The sequence below is a fragment of the Trichinella spiralis genome (assembly GCF_000181795.1).
Source record: "Trichinella spiralis strain ISS 195 chromosome Unknown Scfld9, whole genome shotgun sequence".
Classification (NCBI taxonomy): domain Eukaryota; kingdom Metazoa; phylum Nematoda; class Enoplea; order Trichinellida; family Trichinellidae; genus Trichinella; species Trichinella spiralis.
The window spans coordinates 4,624,074-4,647,484 of record NW_003526948.1 but is presented as its reverse complement, the minus strand read 5'-3'; the positions used below and the strand labels follow the sequence as shown (position 1 = coordinate 4,647,484).

Genomic DNA, 23,411 nt, shown 5'->3' with positions numbered 1-23,411 from the left:
ACGTAAATTATGCACTGAATTTCTAACGTTTAAATTTAAACGAATCATCAGTTGAATTGAAAAAATACTGTCAGTCATTCGAGTAGAAAGGACAAAAAGTACTGTAATAAGTGATAATAAAGGGAAATATTTTAAAATGTTTTCATGGTGCATAATTCTGAGCTTGAAAACTGTTTTCAGCCAATACAGAACGTATACTGTACAGTAATACACGCGCTGTTGTCAATTTGCGATAAGCAAACCCAGTCAAAAATAGCAACAGTAAACAGTTTCATGTTGAAAAATTCCAACCAACTAAACTAATAGATACCATCATTCAAACAGTTCACCAAAAAAATCAAAATATAAAACTTACATATTAGAAATTAATAGTTGAAAAAGTATATAGTGAACTGTTCAATTTTTTGAGAGCTGACAATTTAAATTGAAAGCATTTCAACAGAGGTAGGCAGAGGGGTTTTGCATATTTGAAAATTAGAATCTGTAACCAACGACGACGACCTGTGTGACTTTTGCTCAGTTGTGAATAAAATTATTTTGCAAATACGACAACGCCGTCAAATGAAGCAACACAGTTTGCAGCACTTGCCACAGAACAAACAGCAAACAAATTTCAGATTAAAACTAGAAACAAAATTAGCATGACAAACAGACACTCTCCCCGATAGTGTTGCCGTTGTGAAATTAATTGGTTGAAACGGTTGAAAATTAAATCAAAAATTTCGTCAACCTATTTTACAGCCAACTAGCTGACAAAAGTGAACAAGCATAAAATTGAATGAAAATCAAAAAAAAATTGACATGACGAAATTTGAATTTAAATATTTTCAAAAATACAACTCACCGTTTTTGTTCGCTACCTGGAAAGATTGCTGCTTGCTTGGAAAAGCCGGAAGAAACCTTGGAAACGAACCAAGTCGCTTTGATGACGTTTTCAATCAAAACGATCGCAGCGGAAGGATGCAAAAAACAACTGTCGTGAATATTATTAAAAAAAGTATTACTATCGTTTATGATTTACAGGTAGAATTTTTTTTTCATGCATAATTAGGTCCTTCAAAGTTTCATTCATCTATTAATTGAATTATTTGTTGATTTTGATTTTATTTTGTAATTTTTGTAACACTTATTACAGAAAAGTCGAACGAAATGGTTGGTCACTTTAAAATTTAACTGTAACCATATTTTAAAGGTATAAATTCTTCCGGCTAAGCTGAAAAATTAGTTGTTCGTTCATTTTATCACAATTTGTATTCAACATTTTCATATTAAACACGGAACTTTACAGTAATTATTATAATTTTACTTTCAAGTTTTTCAATATGACATTTATTTATTTCCATAAAGTAATAAATAAATGCTATGCTAACATCGGACTAATTATATATTATTTGCTCAACAATATTAAACACATTTTCTTCAACAAGCAGAAACAAAGCATATCATAAAATATAATGTATTTAATAACTGCTTTCCAACAAAAAATGATAACACTGAAAAATTTTCTGAAACAAATAACAATTACTTTAGTGGAATTTTTCCAATAAGATCGTATTTGATGAGCAGAACTAAAAGATGGATAATTTTTGCAAGCGCATCGATAATAGCACTGTTTTGAATGGTTAAATAATTATTTCAAAACTGCACACAATTAATTTTTCGTTGATAGGATAAAAATTTTATTTTTCAAACATCACGAGCACAAAATGTGAAGAAGCATCAGCAGCAACGACGTTGAAATAATAAAATACATACATACATACATATATATATATAATGGTTAAAAATGAGAGTAAAAAATTGGATAAAACATCTCTTCCAATGGCGATGCCCCGCCAGCCATTGTATCAGTGTGACGGACACGCTGAATACTGCTCAACGAACAATAAATAAAACCTTGCTTGATGATAAAACAAGAGGTGTAACAAAGATTATTATTATTATTTTGTAAAAAAAGTATTATCCATATCGCATCATCGAATTGAATAAGATGAATAATTTTGAAAAATAAAAAATAAAAAAGAACAATAAAATATAGCGCAAAATCAAATTTGGAAAAGGAAAGCTAAAAATTCATGTCCGAAAAAGAGGAAAATATGAAATGAGAAAACAAATCAAATCGGTAAATCATACAATCAATAAAATGAAGCTTATTTTGAACGAATATCAGTGACGGAAGTATAAAACATAAATAGATAGATAAAAGATAGATAGATTTAAACAATTTGTGTAAATAATGAATAAATAAATACAGATATGACGATGCTGTGATGATGACGACGGCAACAGAATTTATACAAGCAATAAAATGTAATAAAACAACTCCAGCCACCGCCTCAAAACATCGCATAAACTACTACACATCACATACCGATAAGAAAAGATACATTGCAGAAATATGCTACATATATGAATGAATATTAATGTGAGATAAAATGAAAATTTCATAATAATCTATCATATCTGTTGTCCAGTGACGCCAGAATTCTGGCTAGTTGGTTGAAGCGATGAGAAAGAGAAAGCGGGAGGGAGAGAGAGGGAAGAATTAAAAGAAAAAAGAAAAATTGCAAAGTAGCGTCAGCTTTATACAATGCTTGGGTAAAAACCAACTGTCAGATGTTGGGAAAAAATTTAAAATGAAAAAAAAATATGAAAAACAACAACATGCCATTTTTGTTGTAATACGCGTATAAGTTGGATGGAGCTCAAAAGTGAACACAATAAAGCGCGTTGAAAACAGAAAAAATCATGTTGATAAATGACAAAAATGGCACACACAAAACCAAAACTAACTGTACACGTAATATAAATATGAATTTATATTTATATAAGGATAAAATTAGGTAAAACAACAGTCTGCATTGCAGTGGTAAAAAAATAAGAAATAAATAAAAGAGCAATATTCGACCGCGTTATTACAATATGACAACAAAATAATATACAGTGAAGAGAAAAAAAATTCACGTACAACAGTCAAATTAAATCACTGATAACATAATAATAATAATAATAAAACGAAAAATAAAAGAAAAGAAAATAAAAACAAAAAAAACATGCATGAATAATAATTAACTTAATGATGGTGTGCATGCGCAGAATAGTCCATGCAATATATAAGCAGCACATGTTGTTGTACTGTGGATTTTCAGATCATCAAATTTGAGATTTGGTGTCATCGTTCCTTGTACAGTTAGTTAGTTAGTTAGTTAGATAGTTGGGTCTGGCTGAGATTTTGCATTCAAATTGCCTCTTGAACAAGGCAGATGCAGAGAATCAATAAGAAAATACCCAACATATGGACGGACAAACAGACCAACGGACGGACAGAAAAACGGACGAACGGATCGACAGATAGATAGATAGATGAATGGACGGATAGATATATTGTATAGATGGACGGATAACCAAAAGATACAGACAGAAGAATGCAAAAATGGATGGAAAAACTGTCGGACCATCAGGTTCAATGAGAACATTCATGAACAATGAATAAGAACTGCTGTTGTTGTGTGTACAACAAAAAATAACGGACTAGGCGAGAAGAGCAATTCTGGACGACCAACGTTATCTAATAATATTCCAACTGATTCGAATTGTACAATTTTCCATTCGCATCTTGTTTTTTCAAAAAAATTTTCTTCGTCGCTTGTTTCTTTTGGACCATTAATGATAATTAAGTTTTCTGCAACTGTTGTTGTAAGTGTAGCAAAGATATATATATATATGTATATGTCACTGCTGATTGTAGTAAAAATAATAAAAAAAACAGCAGTGACCAACCACTCCAGCGCAGTTGGATTTGAAATTTTTCGAGACAGCACAATTGAAGAAATGATACAGAAAAAAATGAAAATAGAAAAGGGAAAGATGATGGGGGAGGGGGAGGGGTAGTAGAGGGGTAAAGAGTGGATTGGATTTGGAAAATAAAACGAAAAGTAAGACTTTCTTCAGACGAAAGAAGAACAGAACCATTCATTGTCCACGTTGTTGAAAGCATGCGCAGTATATAAGTATTAATTGCTTCTGTTTGTTTGTTTCTTTTTCTTTTTTGAAATCAAATTAGTGCATGCCGAAAAAATCGTTCGGTCCTTCAGAAGGAACGCCGTCTTTACTTTCGAACAGTTTCGACTCTTCGCATATGCTTTCTTTGATCTTCTGAATTTCAGCTTCCTGGTCCTGAAAGCGAGAAAAAAAAGAACCATTACACGCAAAGCACTACCCTCGCCAGACGACAAAAAATAACGCATGCACGTACACTGGACTGAAAGGGTATGGTGCTACTGTAATCTAAAGCGCATGAATCCGGTGGAGGTGCGGATGACACAGAATTGGGTCCGGCTGGTCCAGGAGTACCACCGTTTAGGCCATGTGAAGAAGATGATGGTGAATTCTTTATATCTAATCCATCCCCATTGATCATCATTTCACTGATACCGACATTTCCTGGTTCAGATGTCATTGGGAACTGCAACGAAAACTTTTATTCACGGTTCCGGAACGACAACAGTGAAAGAGAAAGAGCTACAGCTCACAGAGCTACATCGAATGCTGTTTGCCAGAAAACAATTACAACTCAACTCCTTCACTAGTTACAAAAACCGCAAATAAAAGCTTCCATCTGCACCTCGCTCTATCGTGAAACAAGGAGGAAGGGAACAGGATAGTGAAATTACAGAAACAAGAAGAAAGCGCCAAACAGAGAAGACGATAAAGAAAGAAGAAGAAGAAGAAGAAGAAGAAAAAGATGATGATGAGGAGGAGGATGAGGATGAAGAAGAGGATGAAGCAGAAAAATAAAAGAAAAATAAAAGGAAAGAAAGAAAGAAAGAAAGAGGAGAAACTGAAACCACCACGGAGGAACAATAGGCAACCTCACTTGCACCGAGAACAAAAATAACCACCGAAGCATGCCACGACAAAACTGAAAGCTTGCACATCAACGTGATCAACTTACTACTCCCATTGGAGGCGGTCCGGCGCCAACTTGCATCATACCGTAGCGATCAGGTGGGGCACCATCTGTTAGAAGAACATTTACATTAAAAATAATATTCACAACAACTATATAAAATTGCAATTATTAATTACCACAAGGCATATTTTGCGGACTTGGCATTATCGGCGTACCAGGTCCGCCCACGGGACCATTACTAACAGGCATTCCGGGGCCCTGTAAAAAACGATAAATACATAAATATTGACAAAAAAATCAATCAATTAGTTATGTATAAAATCAAACGACACACATATATATATATATATATGTATAACATTTTACAAAAAGTATACAATAGAAATAATACAGTAATAATGAATTTTGTTCTTTGCCGAAAATTCCTTTGTTTCAGAGTAAATAATTCAAATAGAAAAGAATCCTAAAATGCAACTTGATTTTCCAAATTGAAAATTACTTAATATTAAAATTTTCAAATATGCAATCTGTCAGACAGTGGGAGAAAAAAAAGTTCTATAACAATTCTCCTTCGTTTGTACAATAAAACCTCAGTAAAAATTGAACTTCATAGGTAGAGCGAGTTAATAATTCCAAAGGGTAGACTGAGACAAGAGAAGAAAACGAAAATTGAAACAACAACAAAAAAAATCATATATTTACCGAATATTGAACACTTGGTCCTGGTTCTCCAAAATGCATCTAAAAAATATGTACAATAAGTTCGGCGAAGAAACATAATACAATGGAACAACGCGACCAGCTGCTACTTTTCATTTGTGCATGAATAAAACTTACCGAAGATGGCCATGATCGTTGTATAGCCGTGCCGGGAGGTAAAGCAGGTGCAAGTCCGGGATTGTTCATTGGACGAATATTGGATGAAAAGTTCTAAAGAGCAACAACGATATATATATACTTCTTTTATATAAGAGTGAGAGAAAAACATCATCATATAAAAAACATACACTCTGAGGCATTGGAGCTAGCCGAGCGTGAGAACCGGGTCCACCAGGAGGAAGTCTCTGGGGTGGCATCATGTGAGGAGGCGGTGCCCCTGGCCGCAATTGCTCAGGAAATATTGGCTGCACTTGGCCAGCTCCGAATGGAGGTTGTGGTTCCTGCGCCAAACGTAGCGCGGGACCTGGTCTGGACGGTGGACCAGATGGATACCTGGCACCCATGAAATTCTAAAACACACACACAGACAACATTGATTCAAAAGAAGAAAGAAAGAATAAGTTGGACAACTGTGGTCGTTGTTGTGCGTGATTTTTTAAAATTTACCTGCTGATTCAGCATTGAATGCGGCGACTGTTGCGATACGTTCTGCTGAGGTGGGGAAGGACGCATGTGCGGACCCGGTACTCCGGGCTGGAAAAACCCATGGGGCGGTCCAAGACCACCAGGGCCTGAAGGCATACTGTCCGGTGCCTGCGGAGGCATGGCGAGAGGGCTAGGTGCCGCTCCCTGAAAATAAAAAGTAATTTTGTAAAATTACGTACACAATGTGGAAAAGATGGAGTGAAAAGAAGAAAATTGCTCGGATAAAATGGATTTCAAAGGCTTGCCGATTGTTGTTCAGTTGCACATTTCACTGACCATTCACTGAATAAATAAGAATAGAACGTTTCAATTTGAAAAATTCACACGGCATAAGGATGACGAAAAATGTTTACACACCGTTAAGCACAGGGCGAATAGAACAGCGGTGCCGTATCAATTTGGGAAGAAAATTGCAATTCTCTGTGCTCAACCTTTTATTTATTATTAAACAAAACGTCAAATGCCAGGTGAAATGAATTTTCCCATCGACAGCGAAAGGGGGCAAAAAAAAAGTTACACACGATTTTCAACAAACAAACAAAGCGAGTGGTAATCGAAATTATTTTGTAAGGGGGAAAAAGGAGAAATCTCTTTTTTTCTCAAACCATCTAAACTGAACAAGTGTAATGGAGGAATTATCTTTAAAAAGTAGTAATAAATGCAAAAGATAAATTATACAAATAAATCTACAACCAACTATACCTTCAGATCAAATTACTGTACCTGTTGACAAAGGTGCGAAAGATTTAAATGAATCGACCATTTTTCTCTATTGATAAATGTGTTTTTCTTGATTTAAAATATTTAATAAATTGCATATAAGAAAAAAAAGTAATCAACACGCATTGCAATGTGACAAACGTGTTGAAAAGAGAGATGTAGCGAGTGCAAAGTTCACTGGAGGGGAAATGAGCGAGCGCAGTTGAGTGGATCTTTGTGTGAAAATTTCCTCTGTTGCTCAGACGTGGAATGAAGGGGTGGAAAATTTTGTTAAAAATGTCAAAAGTGTACGTATGTGTTGTATGTGCAAGTTCACAAAATCAGTGTATTTGTCGTTCAGTGAAGGTCAATGTGAAATGAAAAGTGGAATAATAATTTCTATTTTACAATATGATAGTAATAATAATAATAATGGGAGATAAGAAAAATATTGTCGGCAAGTGATAAACCAGAGAAGGGCAATTTTGTGTATGTGCTCTGAAAACAACTCGTTCTACAAATCAGAAGACAAGTTTTGTGTTTGAAAATGATTAATTAATTTATTTTACAGTTGTAATATTTGAAAATTTCAATTTCTTCCTACTGTAGAAAGAGACGGAGACAATTTGGAGAGTTGGTTGACGACAATAAACGCCGCCTGATAAATATTGATCAGCCAGTAGTAACAGCAACAGCAGCAATAGTACTAGTAGTGTGCAAAAGATGACCCAGAAGAGTGACCGTGAAAATCGATCAGAAATGGGCAAAAATTATCTATTCTCTATATGTGGATGATCTTTCAAAAGGTGGAAGCAAAAGAAATTTTTTTTTTCTCAAAATTTCAATTTTTCAACAACAAAAGAAAAAAAAGTTAAGGGGGTATAATATTACAAATATAGAACGGAATTAATTATTGTTCAATGCATAGAAGATGATGTAAAGAAATTGTTAATTGAATTAATAATACTTGATTAGTCAATTAAAAACTGTAGATATTGTTGTGTTTGTATTGTAATATTTATTTTTTGGTTCAAGTTGATGCCGTTTTGTATTTTAAGCATAAACAGAAGAAAGAGTTGGATAAAATTGAAGCCGTGGAATAATGAATTGTTAGCCGAAATCGTCTCCTCTATTTTGCCCAAAGCGTACGAACGAAAAATCGATCGACGACATTCAACGAAGTTAAAGCGTGTATGCGTGCGTGGAGAGAGAGAGAGAGCAAAAGCAAAAGCAAAAGCAAAAGCAAGAGAGAGAAAGAGAAAGCGTGAAGCGCAGTGTGAACAATTTGTGTGTGTGACGACGCAGTGAAGAAAGCTAAAAGATGTGACGACGACGACGACGACAACGACGACAACAACAACGCTTCGCTTTCTCTTCAACTAAGCAGAGAGGAAATAAGCAAAAATAAAAATAAAAATACGTAATCAGTAAATAAATAAATTAATAAGTTCAAAAAATTAAATAAATATAATAAAACGGTGTTCTTGTTGTTGAATGGAGTGTTAAAAAAAAGAACAAAGGAAAGAGGAGGAGGAGGAGGAGGAGGAGAATGATGATAACTACTTGCTGCTGCCAGTGTGAACCAACTGACTGAAAGCTGCTAGCATTGACAACGGAGCGTATATGTATAAGCTTGTTTTGTTGTTGCCAGTCAGTCAGTCAGTCAGTTTTCTCCTTAATCAATAAAATCATGACCAATTTTTGAAAGCTGTGCGCATCATCAAGTATAGACGACGTTGCGTTAGTACTAGTGAAAAAAGCGACCACGCTGGCAAATAATTATCAATCATCATCACCAGAGAAAAATGCAGAAAGAAAGAGCATATCGCTAAAGCAGCAATATTATACAGATAGTATGCATGTACGCATGCATGCGCTTCAGCTGTATACCGACCAGCAGCCAGCCAACCAACCCCCTGTGTACTACTACTACTGTGTGTGTGTGTGTGTGTGTGTGTATGTTCAAAGCTGCACCTTCGCCTCATTTGGTGTTGTTGTCATTGATTGACGTCGCGGCGCGCTGTACAAACACTAGAACAGTGTCATGACCGACGAACAAACTGAAAACCAGTTGGACATGAAAGCTAAAAAACAAAATTCTTCTTTTCTGCCCCACTGTATAGTTTAAAATGAAGAATTATTTCAAAAAATCATTGGAAAAAGCTGCTGTTGTTGATAAAGCAATACTGCTGACAATGCATAACAATCAAAAAAAATATACCGATATAGATATGCAGACAGACAGATAGATATACATTTGGAAGTGAAAAGAACACAGCAGCAACAAACAGACAGACAGACAGACAGACAGACAGACATATATGCATACATACACACACACACACACACCGGTTGAACGATTGACGACGAAATAAACAATAAAGTAAAAGCAATTATTATTTGAAAAATATCGTACAGACCTTGAAACTCGCCTCCCCTGGGGAGGAAAATTTCCAAAGTCGACAAACAAACACACACACACACAGGACAAACAAGCATGGATTGCAAGGACGGACGCCTATGTAGCAAAAGTGATTGACTTACAAGGCAAAATGGAAAATTAAAATAAGACAAGCAAACAATATTATTACATGCTGAAAGTCCAAAAAAATTACAATCATCACCTATTAATCCACGACGATGACGATGAAGAAGAAGGAAACAAATAAATAAAAATAAATAAACAAGAAAGAGAAATGAAGACACCGGATGAGATGATTTGTGAAAAATGAAATTTATAATAAATAATAACTGTGAACTTACCGGACCATGTATACCATTAACTGCGTAACCTGAGTTGACGAAACCCTGAATTTGAATTGTACAATAAATAATAATAATAATAATAATAATAGAAATGTTGGTTTATTTTACATAATCGTGAAAAGCTTTCGCTTCGTTCGAATGTTCAGAAGAGTCGCGTCGTTCGGGTGCAGCGCAATACAGATCCCAAAAAACACTGAAACACACACAGAGATAAAGAGAGAGAGAGAATGTTGATGATGAAGCAAGCATAAAAGAGAGAGAGAGAGAGAGAAAAAAATACGTATTAATTAAATGAAACATACCACCACCAAGAGCAGAGAAAACCCGGCGGATCGCCGAGTGTGATTTGCTTGTCCCATCGAATTTCTTGGAGAAATGTTTGAGCGGCATTTTTAGCTCCGATGTGCAGCAAATACTCGTATACATAGAGTGCAAGCCTGAAATAATTTGCAAAAAAAATGGCAATATTCACAGATACAGTAGTAGAGTGGAAAAAAAAGTCATAATTTCAAAAATCGAATATTACTTTTCACGAGCTTGGGCGTCGGACGGCGGCACTGCGGGCACGTTGGGGCCCCGTTTCCAAGACATGCTGATAATGACGAACAGAAATGGTTTAAGTTGAATGATCGAATGAAAATTGAAAATTGTAAATTCAAACAAAATCCAATCGACGATATTGCAGAATTTCAATTCCCATCCAAAGCGGGAAAAAAGAAAAAGAAAATAGTTGAGAAGAAAGAAAATGAAATTGAAATTCGTTATATTTTCCAATGTCGGATAAAGCCAGGCGTGGCAGGACCAGCTAAATCAAATACCGATCACCACCAGCAGCGTGCTTGATTTGCCCATAGAAACCGGCCAGTCAGTCAGTCAGTCAGTCCGAACACTGGTTGAAAGAAGCGAGCCTGACATCAAGCGACGACGCTACTACTACTATTAACTACATCGACTCGCGAACGCGCGCGATAACACAATGAGGCTGGCCGCCTGTTTTCCGGGTTAAGGACAATTCATACTGTCAAAGCTGGCCGTTTTGCTGCACGAGCATCACAAATTACCGGTGCCCTTCTGCCGACCGACCAATCCAACTGTGACGCTTGAAAAATGGAAAAAAAATTTTTTTTGAAAAGAAAAAAGAAAGAAAAAAATTATCCAATGATAAATTATTTCTACTTTTAAATTTTTAAAAAAATATTTAAAAAAATTTCTGTCTTAAATTTAAACTTATTTTTACACTTGTCTGTAGAATTATTTTTTTTTCCTTTTCTTTTTCATTACCAAACTGACAAACGATCAAACTGACAAACCACTACTACTTATTTACTGACCAACAAAACACAACCTACAGTATACTTGTTTCATTGTTTATAGAAAGATATGAAAATTTATTGAACAGAAAAAATTAATTTTATAATAATAAATAAAATATTTGAAAAAAAAGAATAATTTCAATTGAATAATGATTCATTTTTAACGAAATAAATTGTCTTTTCATTTCGATAAATTTTAGTGTGGATAATTTTTTAATTTATTTCAAATATATCTCTATGGTAAATTGTACTATTGATTTGATTGAAATGAAAATTGTACAAAAATCAATTGGGCAAAACAAAATAAGAATAAAAAAAAACCCAATCGTTCGTGACCTGAAAAAAGTGAAGAGATTTTCAGGTTTGAATATCGTTTTTTTTTGTTTTGTTTTTATTCGTCTGATCATTGAATGATGACACGTTTGGTGTGGAAAATTTTCGCCTTTTGAAATAAGAGAAAATGATGAAAAGAGAAACAGAAAGAACGACATCCACACACACACACACACACACACACACACGCACATCAGAAACGATCGATTGGCAGCTGCGTAAACAGGAGATTGGATATTGGTAGTGGAGGAGGTGATAGTGATGGTGATGGTGGCGGTGGTGGTGGTGATGGTGATGTTGCATAGGGATAGACTGACTCTCTTGGTGAAGCAGTCAACGTTGGCAATGATTGATCCGCAAGAAAACCTAACCAACGTACAACAAACCGCCGGCGATTTGGTCGCCCAGAACGACCGTCGCCTTCGAGTTATCAAATCAGCTCGCTCATTATACAATTTATAACGAAATTTATTCCACTTTCGACAAACAATCATTCCTCGGCAAATATTTTCAAATTTCTACTCTTGCTTATTTTATTTTCTTATCATTAATTATTATTATCATCTACCTCCGTAACAACAACAACACACGACTCCACACAGCATGGGGTTCGAAACAAAATATACATACAGATATTATGAATAATTTTTTTTTCAATGGACAATTTTCACATATTTGTTTCTTTTTCTTCATTAACAAAAAATAAAATTAAACATTTCTCTACTTGTATGAAGAATAGAAACAAAGAAAAAATACTACTTTTTTGTGAAAACAATTTCAAATTGTTCTGCTAATATGAATTTTCTTCCACTGCAGACTGTAATGACCCATTTTTTGGAAAAATTGCACAAAACATCGCAAATAGAAGAGTAATTATTCTACTTTTCTCAAGTTCAATTATTATAATAAAACGGACGATTATTTGCAACGTGTTTGTAAAAATTTTTCAACACCACTCACACTTTCTCATCTCAGCACACGACGCGATTTACAGTAAATGTTTTTTCTTTTCTGTAAATTTTCAAAAAAAATACTTCATTTTTCAAATTTTAACATTGAAATGTTTGAAAAACAATTGTACGAAGAGAAAAGCAGAACAAAATATTTTCACAACCAACCAACAACCTTATTTACTCTATTCACTACCATTATTATTAATAATAATTTTACTGGGAGTGGAAATTTATCAATAATTTCCCCTTCTTTTCTTTTCCCTTTTTTTTCTCCTGCTTATTTCTCCAACTCGCCATGCATCATTTCTATTTGTCGATATTTATTGAATATTTTCGTGTAAAACAAAATGCGCAATTTTATTTCTCCATTGCCAACGTTCGCAAGATTTTCACCGGCAAATCTGCAACTAATTCAATTGCTTGACACTTTTTTTCTGATCAATATCTCGACAGAGAAGAGTTTGAATTGAAAAAAGAAAAACTTTTCCCAAAACTTCCCCACCGATACAGTATGCCAAACAACAACTGTAAAGCCCATTTCAAATGGGGAGGGAAATTGAAAATTTTGTTTCTCTTATTATTTTTATTTAAATTAATTTTAAATTTTAAATTTAAGAAAAAATTTAAATTTTACAAAAATAAACAATGAAACATGAATTACTTGTTCTCGATGTACAGTTAGTTACTTTTTGAAATGTACAATATGCCGATGATGCCGTTTGGGTGTAAACAGACAAATAAATAAATAATAATTTGTGCGAAGATGAAAATTTCTCTCAGGAACATTTAAATACTTTTTGTTCGGTTTTTATTGTTTGCTTTCAACTGGTTGTTGGAAGAATATTCGAATTGTAACGAGGCTAGTAATCTGTGCCGAAGTTGAGCAAATAGAGAAGAGTTATTTTCTCCATTACCGCCCACCCGCCTATGCCTGTCATCAGTGTGAAGGCATTCACGGTTGAACAGATAACGCTCGTATTATTATTCTGGGATCAGAAAATGGCAGAAACTTTGCTATTTTTTCTACCTCTCATTTCAAAGCCAGTATTAACAAATAATAATAAAATTTTGCTTTGAAACAAAAAACAATTTATCTAATATTTCAAAAAATCACTATTATTTAACTTTTTCCACTAATTTCTACTTTTTTTTATTATATACTTTGGTTGAGTTGAACAACTATTAAAAATGTCCACTGAATGATCAATTTGTAACAATTATCATACAAGAAACGTATGAGAACTTACTTTTCAGAGTTGATCCTTCATGTCACCATTATTCTTCAATGTAATAATAATAGTAATAATCGCATTGTAGCAGCATCAGTCGACCAAAAACTCTACCATCCAACACAGCATCCATCTTGAAATGCTTCTTCAATTGATTTGACAAACATAAAAATCTTTTTTTAATGGTTTCAATAAAAATAAAATAAATAGCAATAAAAAGTCCATTTCCCCATTGGAAACAGTGAAAAAGTGTCCATAGTGGAAAGTTGGAACAACTAAAGCAAGCGTGCATTTGCAAATGCAACGCGATTCAGTGCAAAATTTTCCCTTGCAAATGAACAGCAATCGAGAGGGGTTTTCATTTTTATATTGCAAATTTTATTCATAATCCTTTTTGCCCACAAAAAAGGCTCGCTGATCAGTTTACTTTTTGATAACCACCAACGAAACGTGTTGGTCGTTTGAAATTTAACCAAATACCGTAATCAAACTTTATCAATTTGCAAATAAAACTGCTAGCTAGCTAGCTAGCCAGCTATCACGTGCCATTGTTTTTCTACAATACCAAACTTCTCCACTGTTCAATGTTACAAATTTCCATTGTTTGTCTTTATGTTTTATTTTGTTTTTTATTCAAATCAAAAACTGTTTTTTTCGTTGCTGTTGTCAACTGATACGATTTATTTATATTATTTTCAGCTTTTTCTTCGGCTTGGTTGAATTTGCATACAACTTTTACCAGCAACCGTCACGCCCAATGTCAACAACGTGAAAACAATTTCCGTTTATCTATTTCACTTCTGTATTATTGATATTTGATTCGTTTATCAGCAATTTTTGCATTATTATTACTACAATTGGAAAGTGGATTTCATTTTCAGTTGATCATTTTAACTGCTTTTCACGCGTATGGGAAAATTCATTTCTAACCTACTGCTGAAAATATTTTACAACTGTAATAAAATTGAATCCAGACATTTCAAACCAGTTGACTATATTTGCTCAGTTATCAAAATGGGCAATAATGTAAAAATTGTATTTTTTTTGTTCAATTACCTCATAACACTTTCTACTAGTTGATACAATTTCAACTCTGAAACATCTTTATTAATATTTATTCATAATTTCAATTCTTTATTCCATTGAAAAGTCAATTAGCCCTACTGCTTTTACACTATATGCATCGCGACTTGTTTGTTTACTGCATTCGATAGTAATAAAAAGCACGGATATAAAAAAATTTTTTTCCTTTCACACAATCTACGCTTCATTATTCAATAATGGAAAATGATAATTTCAAATTATACCTTGAACAACCGTGAATAATATGAAAATTTGCATAAGAAGAAAATGAAATAAATTCTGACCGTACGTACACTAGTACAAGCTTGAACAAATTAATACAAACCTCTTTCGGTGTTACTTTTTTTTGGATTTACCATGGATGAAGCATTTTTTCACAATCATATGCTGACGTATTCTGCACATTCGGCAATCCATTTCCATCAGTGGAATATTGAAATCAGTTGTTTTTCTGTGTAATATTCTGCCGAATTGAAGAAATGCTAGACAGTGGATTTGAAAAAAAGAAAGCCATAAAAAGTGCTCTACGCAACACGATACAACACGTGTACAGTTCAGTTTTATGAAAAGCAAGTTTTCTGGCCCCTGATCATGTACAAAACAAATTTGCATAAAATTGAAATTTACCAATTTCAAAAGATAAGAAATATTTTATTCATCTGTTAATCAAACAACTCCATAATTGCGCGTTATTGATAAATTTTGCTGATTTCCCAAAATTTTCATTATTTCTGGATCTTTGTGCAATCGTTCAACTTCGTCTTTTTGAATTCTGCGTCCGGCGTCCGAACGAGCAACTGAACGTATGCTTCGAGTAGATCGAGTCTGAAATGGAAAAAATTATTGCAATTTTAACAACAGAAAACATTTTCATTTTTCTCAATCAAACAGTTCACATCGACAGTTTATATATATATTTATATATTTGCAGTTTCGGTAGCAAATTTTACACATTTCTGTTCAATTTGATTAAAAAAGCATAATGTCAATTCAAATATTATTCCAATGATTCAGCTTTGCCTGAACAATCGCCACAAATGTCACAGCATAAATGTCAGTTTAATTTTCGATTAATTAATATCAAAAAATAGTAAATTTCAACCAACAAGCAAATACAACTGAAAGTGTAGTGTTATTAAAATGTACATTGCATACTTAACAAGGCTGATTCAACAAATTCAAGCAAATTACAATGCCCTACAAAGCTGACTTTCAATTTGCTTTTGCCAAATCTACATTATTCGACCAAGGTTGATTGAAATTGAATCATTTACATATTTATTGAATAGAAAAAGGTTGGAAATTGTTGGGGGGAAAATTACACTTTTACACATCCACTAATTGAATTTAAGCATAATTAATAAAACTTTTGCATTTTGGTGATCAAATAATATCTTGAAAATCATTAAAAATAAAACTTTACTACTGTAGAATATAATTTTCGTGTCCTTTCGAGTAAAACTTTCTTTAAGTTTAGAATAATCAAGCCCACTGAAATACAAGCTGAAGTTTACGGTGCAAATGATGAACGTGATGCCGTAGTACATTTGAAATGAAAAATATGGTAACACATTTTTCATTTCAAATGTATCATGAATAATTTTAAAAAATAATAAATTACTAATTTCACAGCTAACATTCATCAAAATGTTTAAATTAATGTAAAGCCTAGTACAAGTAATATCTTTTTTCTCCAAACTGTTTCATCAGTTTGTGTAGCCCATTTTAATTTAACCAGAACAACTTAACCTTGCCAAAAGCAAAACTGTCAAAACATGACACACCAAATTAATAAATTAAACTGATTTCTCAGATGAAAAAATACCGTTTTAAATAACAAAAATTACTCATTTACTTCTGAAAACTAAAACTCCCCCTATTATAAAAAAATCTAATGATTGAAATATTCAAAATGATGCTGTGCTTAAGATTGATTGTTATGGAAGTTGAAATTTACAATACAGTTCACAATTGCACATGCAATTCGGTATTTCTGTAAAAAAATATCGCGAAATTGTGAATTTCAGAATACAAATGCTTACCCGTTTGTTTTCCACATTCAAGGAATGTGACTTGTGTAAATGTCTTGGTAGAAGATCCAAATGAGAACGGCTTATCTCTTGCAAAAGCCAGTGGTGGCGTAAAGCCAAATCAGCTGACGGTCGGATATCAGCGTCAGTGCAAAGAAGCGAAGCGACGAACATTTTTGCATCTTCACTTATTCCAGTCCAAAACTAAACGAAAAAAATATTTTGGCTAAATTTTATCAAATAATACGTTAATCCAAGTGCGCATGTTATAATTTATTCGTATTGTTTGTAATTTCGGTTGCGTTGAGAAATAGTTGGAAAACAATAGCAGCCGTTTCCTCCAAACATTTGCTTCCAATTTACGTCACGAGGTAAATTCGATAAGCAGATAAGCTTAGAAATTTTTCAAAAAATAAAGCTCAAAACCAGTTGCTTGCTGATTTCTTCCTCAAGAAAAGTTATTCTCATGTTTCTAATGATCAATGAACTGATATGACGTGACAGGATAGAAGAAATACGTCACATATCATACGCTTTTACAAATGCAAACTTATATATTTTTTTCACTTTTAATAAAGCGATATTATAAACAATTGGTAAAATTGAAATATCAAAGAAATTCTTCCAAAACTTGAAGTTTGCAAAATGCTATTGCCCCACCACCTCTTATGAAATAAATGCCAGTTTGCTTCTTCTAATTTTACTGCATATTCATGTAATCTTTGAAAAATTCATATTACTTTCTGCACTGATATTAATTAATTAATTGATGATCATACAGACAATGTTCAAACAAAGTGAACAACAATAAACTATAGAAACAAGTGACATTTGAAAATTATCAAAGTTGGTAACTTTTTACATCACTGATTTTTTACATTGTAGCAACACTTGCAAGCAGACATTGAAGAAAAAAAAGCATTCTCAAGTCATGCTGTACTTGCTTGTTGATAAATATTTTTCCACTGCTTGACATGCAAAAGTGACTCAGCTAAACTTTTTCAAAATAAATAAAGCACAAGATTAAATAAATAATTCCAAATAGTTTTAAAAAAGCGTCAAAAAAGACTATTGATTGCATCTGTTTCTTATACAAATGTTGCATCTTGTTTGCAAAAAATGCAAGTATAAAAAATATGGAAATTTTTAAATTTGGCAACAGTAAAGATGGGACAAATTCACCAAGCTAAAAGTGGATTGTTGAAAGTTAAAAAGTATAAATGAAATTTTATTCCAAAGAGGAGATGATTCTTGATGAAGTGTGTGCATGCGCATAATTATATTCTTTGCAAAGTTGCTTTGCATAGAGTTGGAGAATTTGGCAAAGCCAATTGTCAGAGCCTGGTAAAAATATTAAATCTCCAGTCTGATTATGAGTGTTGTTGTGTTTCAGTGCTAGCAACTGCCATTCCCCAACCAACACAGCTCAAGTTACACGCGGAAGGACTGACTGACTGTTCATGCGAAAATGTTGTTCTCCATTACGCACGTTCTTGGAAATTGACGCAAAAATTATTGCTAGTTATAAGCTTGCTGTGGATTTTCGTCGAAGAGTTTGCTGAGTAGGCGAAAAGAAGCACGTTCACGGATGAAAAATAGTTGAAAAGTCAATGCTCGAATGATTCATATAGAAACGGCTGCTAGTCAAATCAATCAGGCAAATGTTATTCTTTTCTGAGGAGTTTCATTGCACTGACAAGTTGGATAGTGAACGTCTGCTATCCAATTGCTGCAGCTATGACTTTTCTAATCACATTTTCCAATTCACTTTGACAGCGGATTTGTTGCAGTACAACAACATAGGTGAACATACCCACCCACCTCCTCCCTCTACACACACACACACACACACATACATACATACATGCACACATATATGCATAGAATGATGAAAGCAATAATGACATATGTATAGATAGCAATGCTTCGTATGATGATGGCATGCAGTGCAATTTTGTAATAAACCCTAAGCAAATCAGGTCAATAAAAGCGCGACATAAATCAAAGGGTCAATATTTGGGCGAAATAACTACGCTAAATTTGAAGCAATGGGTAGATTTCTGTTTTCACTTGTCGCTCTGCCAGCAGGGAAAATTTTCACAATTTCAACTTTGAATAAAAGTGCAAAATTGAAATATATATATATAATCGCCACGCCGCAATACGATTTCTAATTTTGCTTGCTTTTCAAACACTGCAAAACAGATGTCAATGAACTCGCTTTGAAAAGCAACGCTAAAACGAGCCACAATACCAATTTCAATCGGTTCATCAATAAACAATATAAAACAACTTTTACAAGCGTTGCTTATATATATATATTAATAATAAGTATTATATTTAAAAATATGAAAGTATTTTTCATTTTTATACATTGGATTATTGCTTATAACATAGACGACAGCTATAATTTTTTAGTTCAATTCCGTAAACTTGTATCAAGTTTTCCATCTATACAATGACAAAACAAAAAGCATTATAATGCTAAATATCTAATACAATGCCGGCAGAAACAAAACTGGTCAGTGAAGTTTTAAATAGCTTCAATAAAAATTTCCCTGAACATTGGTACTTTTAAACCGTTTTATTTTATATGCAATAATTCCAGTTGGATGGACATTAAACTACAGACAAACAAACTAGATCAGCAAAAATTGGCCATTTAACTAAACCAGGATTCGAAACTATTTTTATTCATAGCTCAGGCTTCATTAACCGCTTTGATTCAGTATCATAAAATAATATGGAAAATTTCACTTCTACATCATTCACATAAGCAAAGTGCCCTCATGAAAAACCTTTAAATGTTACTGCAAACAATTTATTATTCAAATTATTGTTTACACTTATCCAGTAAATATACAATGATTCGTATTCAGTATTTTATAATTGAAAATTACGACATTTTTTAGCATTTACATACTTTAAAAAAAGCAGAACTATCACAATAGACCAAGTAGTTTTTTAATATATTTTCATTGTCATATGCATATGCATTTTTTCAACAAAAATTCTATTTATCTAATTATATGGAGAGGAACATTCATGACAATCTATTTGTTGCTGCATTTCAAAGCAGTAAAATAAATTTGTCGTTAATTTCTTTTGACATTTAAGACATTTTAAAGCAAAAGCTAATCTGAAGAATATTATAACCGGCAGCAGCGCAGGCAGTTATGATGTCAATTAAGCAGCATAAATATCCTTGAGGGCATTTCGAAGTTTCAATGAGAATTGTGAATTTTGAATAGCAATCTTTTTTAAAAAATTGTGACACAGTTAAAAAATAACTTTTCATAAATATTTCCAAACCTTTATTGAAAAAAAAACCTTTGAACATAATAAAAAATGGAATCTCTGTTTTAGCAAAAGTTAAGCTGCAGAAACTTTACAACTATCCACAACAACACCGAAACTCAGGATTCATTTATAGGAGAAAATTGATTTATTAAAATAATAAATAGTCTAAATTTGCAGCGGAAATTTAATTAATCATTTGAATAAGCAAGAAAAACCTATTCGATTTTCAATTGGCGCAATCCTGTCTTTAAATTCGCTTGTAAATCACATCCAAAACGAGTATGAGTATTAAGAAAAAAAAGAACAACCGGTTTATATAAATTATAATGATTAAAAATATATTTTGCCAATATATTTTGTCACAGCAATGTGCTATAGTGAAAAACTGAATACAACTGCTGCCATTGCTTACTCTTTCGTTGTCAAGGATGATGTGTTTTAGTGGATGGAAAATTTGTTAGGGAAAACATCAGCAATTCTTTGACTACCTTGAGCTATATAAAATGTCAGAGTTCTGAAAAAATTTCCCTTCAACTGTGCATTTCCAATTTAAAGAAGATCATCTGTTGAATATGTGAATTGCAGCATTTGAATGCTTCAGAAAGTAAAACTAATCAAGCAAACATTGTAAACACACAGATTATCTTCAAACTGCCAACTTATCACTGAAAGATTCAAATTATCCATTCTTATCTATTTGTCAAGCTTGGCTGCAATATTAGGCTATTCTAATTTTATTGCCTTGCTTCTCAAAACATTTTCTTATTAATCTAAGTACATAAATTCTGTGAGCTTCAATAATTAAAATTTGTTTGACATCGTTAAAGCTTCTTATTGTCGCTTGGAATAAAACAGCCATTATCAATTCTGTGGAAGAAAACATTACATGAACATTTTATAAACAATAATGTGAACGTTGTTTTACTGAACATGAAGACAATTCTACTCTTATTAAATAAAGTGATTTTGAACGTTCAAGCTTTAAAACATGAGAGTATTAACTTCAGTGGGTTTATGACTAATTAAAACCAGTTTAACGGCAATATTTCAAGCATTTGCAAGCGTTTATGTGAGAAGCTTAGAAAGACAAGTATAAATAATAAAAATAATTTTTTACCTCGGGATAAAAGTAGTATTTACCACGCAAAATTTGTCGATAAAGGGCAGTACGATTTTCATCATCGAAAGGCATAATTCCAGATAACAAGATGTATGTAATTACACCAACTGCCCACAAGTCGACTTTGTTAGTATAAGGAAGTCGAGTAAGTATTTCAGGGGCAATGTATTCGGGTGTACCGCACGGGTCTACCATTAGCGTCTCGCCGGCACTTTGTTGTAGGTGAGCCAGGCCGAAATCTGTAATCATAAGCTTCGAATCGGCACTGCAAGTTGCATAGAGTAAATTTTCAGGCTTTAAATCACGATGAGTGACACCGACCCGATGTAAATACGCAACTCCTTGAAGAATTTGCCGGACAGCAAAAATACTTTCTGCTTCTGTAAAGCATCCTTTCCTGGTGATCCTGTCGTAAAGTTCACCACCATTTGCCAATTCCAATACCACATACACCCTGTTGGATGTACGGAAAACTTCAATCAATTGTATTACATTGTGATTGCGCACTCTGGATAAAATGAGTAGTTCATTCTCGAAAGAGCCAGTTCCTCGTTTAGCCGGCATCATTTTCATTGCATATGTACCTCCGGATAATCGATGACGCACCTTCAACACAACGCTGAAACTTCCTTTGCCAATTAATGACACTACATCGTATTTGTAATTGACACGAGAATCAAAGTTACGATTCCGACGTCGCTTTCCAAGTTGCTGACCAAAAGCAGCAGTAGCTGAATTTTCACAATCCAGTTTCGGTTCCACAAGAGGGGCATCAAAACTTGAACAGCAGTATTGGCCACACGCACAAGGCAATGTTGTGCACGTAAGCGCGTCTTTCAAGCATCTATCAGCAGAAGGTTTGAGAGATGGTTGGTCGGCAACTGTGGCTCCTTTGTCTGAAGCACTTTGAACGCAACCCATCGATCACAGCTTTACAGACTAGGGCTGTCTGATGATAAGCAGTATAATATCACCTCACATTCCACTTCAGTTTAAATGGAGCTCTTTTCTCTATGTCTTAAAAATCATCATCCATCTGCTGCTATTTCAGCATCACCATTTTCAGCCACCAGGCCACTATTACCGTATTCACATAATCAATGCTGACAAGCAGGCGGGCATGCTCAGGCGGATACTACCGTATTCTCATTAAATTGTTTTAGGGCAACCCCGCCCTTGTTTGCAAAACAACCAATCAAAATAAACCCTTCGTGAAACTATGAATGCGAACAGCGAAGCTAGCTTGAAAGCTGCAGATGTGTTGACACTAAATTGAGCACACTTGAACGTCTGGCGGAAGAAAGGAGAAGAAAACAAGCGCTTGCCGTTCTTAACCAATCTATCATATTCAAAATTGGTTTATCTAAGTGTATAAACTTGACTATGAATTATTATGTCATGATGTCATACTCTGAACTGATAATGCAGCACAAAATATTTTTCCTTAAAAACTTTAAACTAACCAAAACTGATAAGCAGTATATTTGTTTTTAGAAAACACCATATTTCACATTTCACCAAATTAGACTTGTAAAACTAAGTAAATGGGTTAGAACATAGTCTTTCTACAATTATATTAATCATCTCTGTGACGTCTGAACATTTTTGAACAAGAAATTTTTGGCTTACTTGCTTCAGTACAAACTGTAATTTTTTTTGAGAGCTTTTGTTACAAAGCACAAAGATCACAAAAAGATAAATAAACATAAACACAAAATACCGTCAGCTTATATTATAAAGAATTTCGAAAGTTAGCATGTTTATAAAATAAACTGACGGATGAAATTCATTATTATTTTATTTTGGCAGAGCACTTTTAAGAGCCAATTAATCAATTCTTGAATATACTTCAGAATGATTAATACATAAATTATTACAACTTAAGTAAACAAATGTAACTTCAAAGCAAGATGCATTAATATTTGCATTTTTATTATAAATATTCCTACAATTTGCAATCAAGAATGCACTCTTTAAAAATAACAATTATCGGATTGCAATATAAATGGTTAGTATTTCAGAAAATTCAAATTTTGTCAAATATCACATTAATATTAAGCCAATTTTGAGCACAGTTATTTGCATACAACAGTTTTCCTGTTCAAATAATGTTCAAATCACACCTCTCCACTGAATAATTGCAATTTTTTGCTATATCAATAATTGTGCATAATTTCCATATTCAAAATTGTTCCCTTCACAGTTGAACAGTTATCGCAACTTGAAATTTTTGATACTAATTGTTGTCGAGTGTAGTGCATCTTTGATGATAAGAAATATTGGTTAGCTGTTTACATTTTGCAGCTTT

General features: G+C 33.4%; 2 protein-coding genes across 2 annotated transcripts; both read right to left on the bottom strand.

The window, feature by feature from the left end:
- Positions 1-6,169: 6,169 nt before the first annotated feature.
- Positions 6,170-10,333, bottom strand: Tsp_05677 (single-stranded DNA-binding protein 4). Its single transcript, XM_003371984.1, has 4 exons — positions 10,269-10,333; positions 10,045-10,179; positions 9,851-9,935; positions 6,170-6,421 (listed from the first exon to the last, which is right to left on the bottom strand). Exons 1-4 carry the CDS (start codon positions 10,331-10,333, stop codon positions 6,170-6,172), a joined length of 537 nt encoding a protein of 178 aa, XP_003372032.1.
- A 6,257-nt stretch (positions 10,334-16,590) lies between these two features.
- On the bottom strand, positions 16,591-22,024 carry Tsp_05678 (serine/threonine-protein kinase H1). The gene is made up of 2 exons (XM_003371983.1): positions 21,101-22,024; positions 16,591-16,887 (listed from the first exon to the last, which is right to left on the bottom strand). The coding sequence occupies exons 1-2, from the start codon at positions 22,022-22,024 to the stop codon at positions 16,591-16,593; spliced, it is 1,221 nt and encodes a 406-aa protein (XP_003372031.1).
- Positions 22,025-23,411: the final 1,387 nt, after the last annotated feature.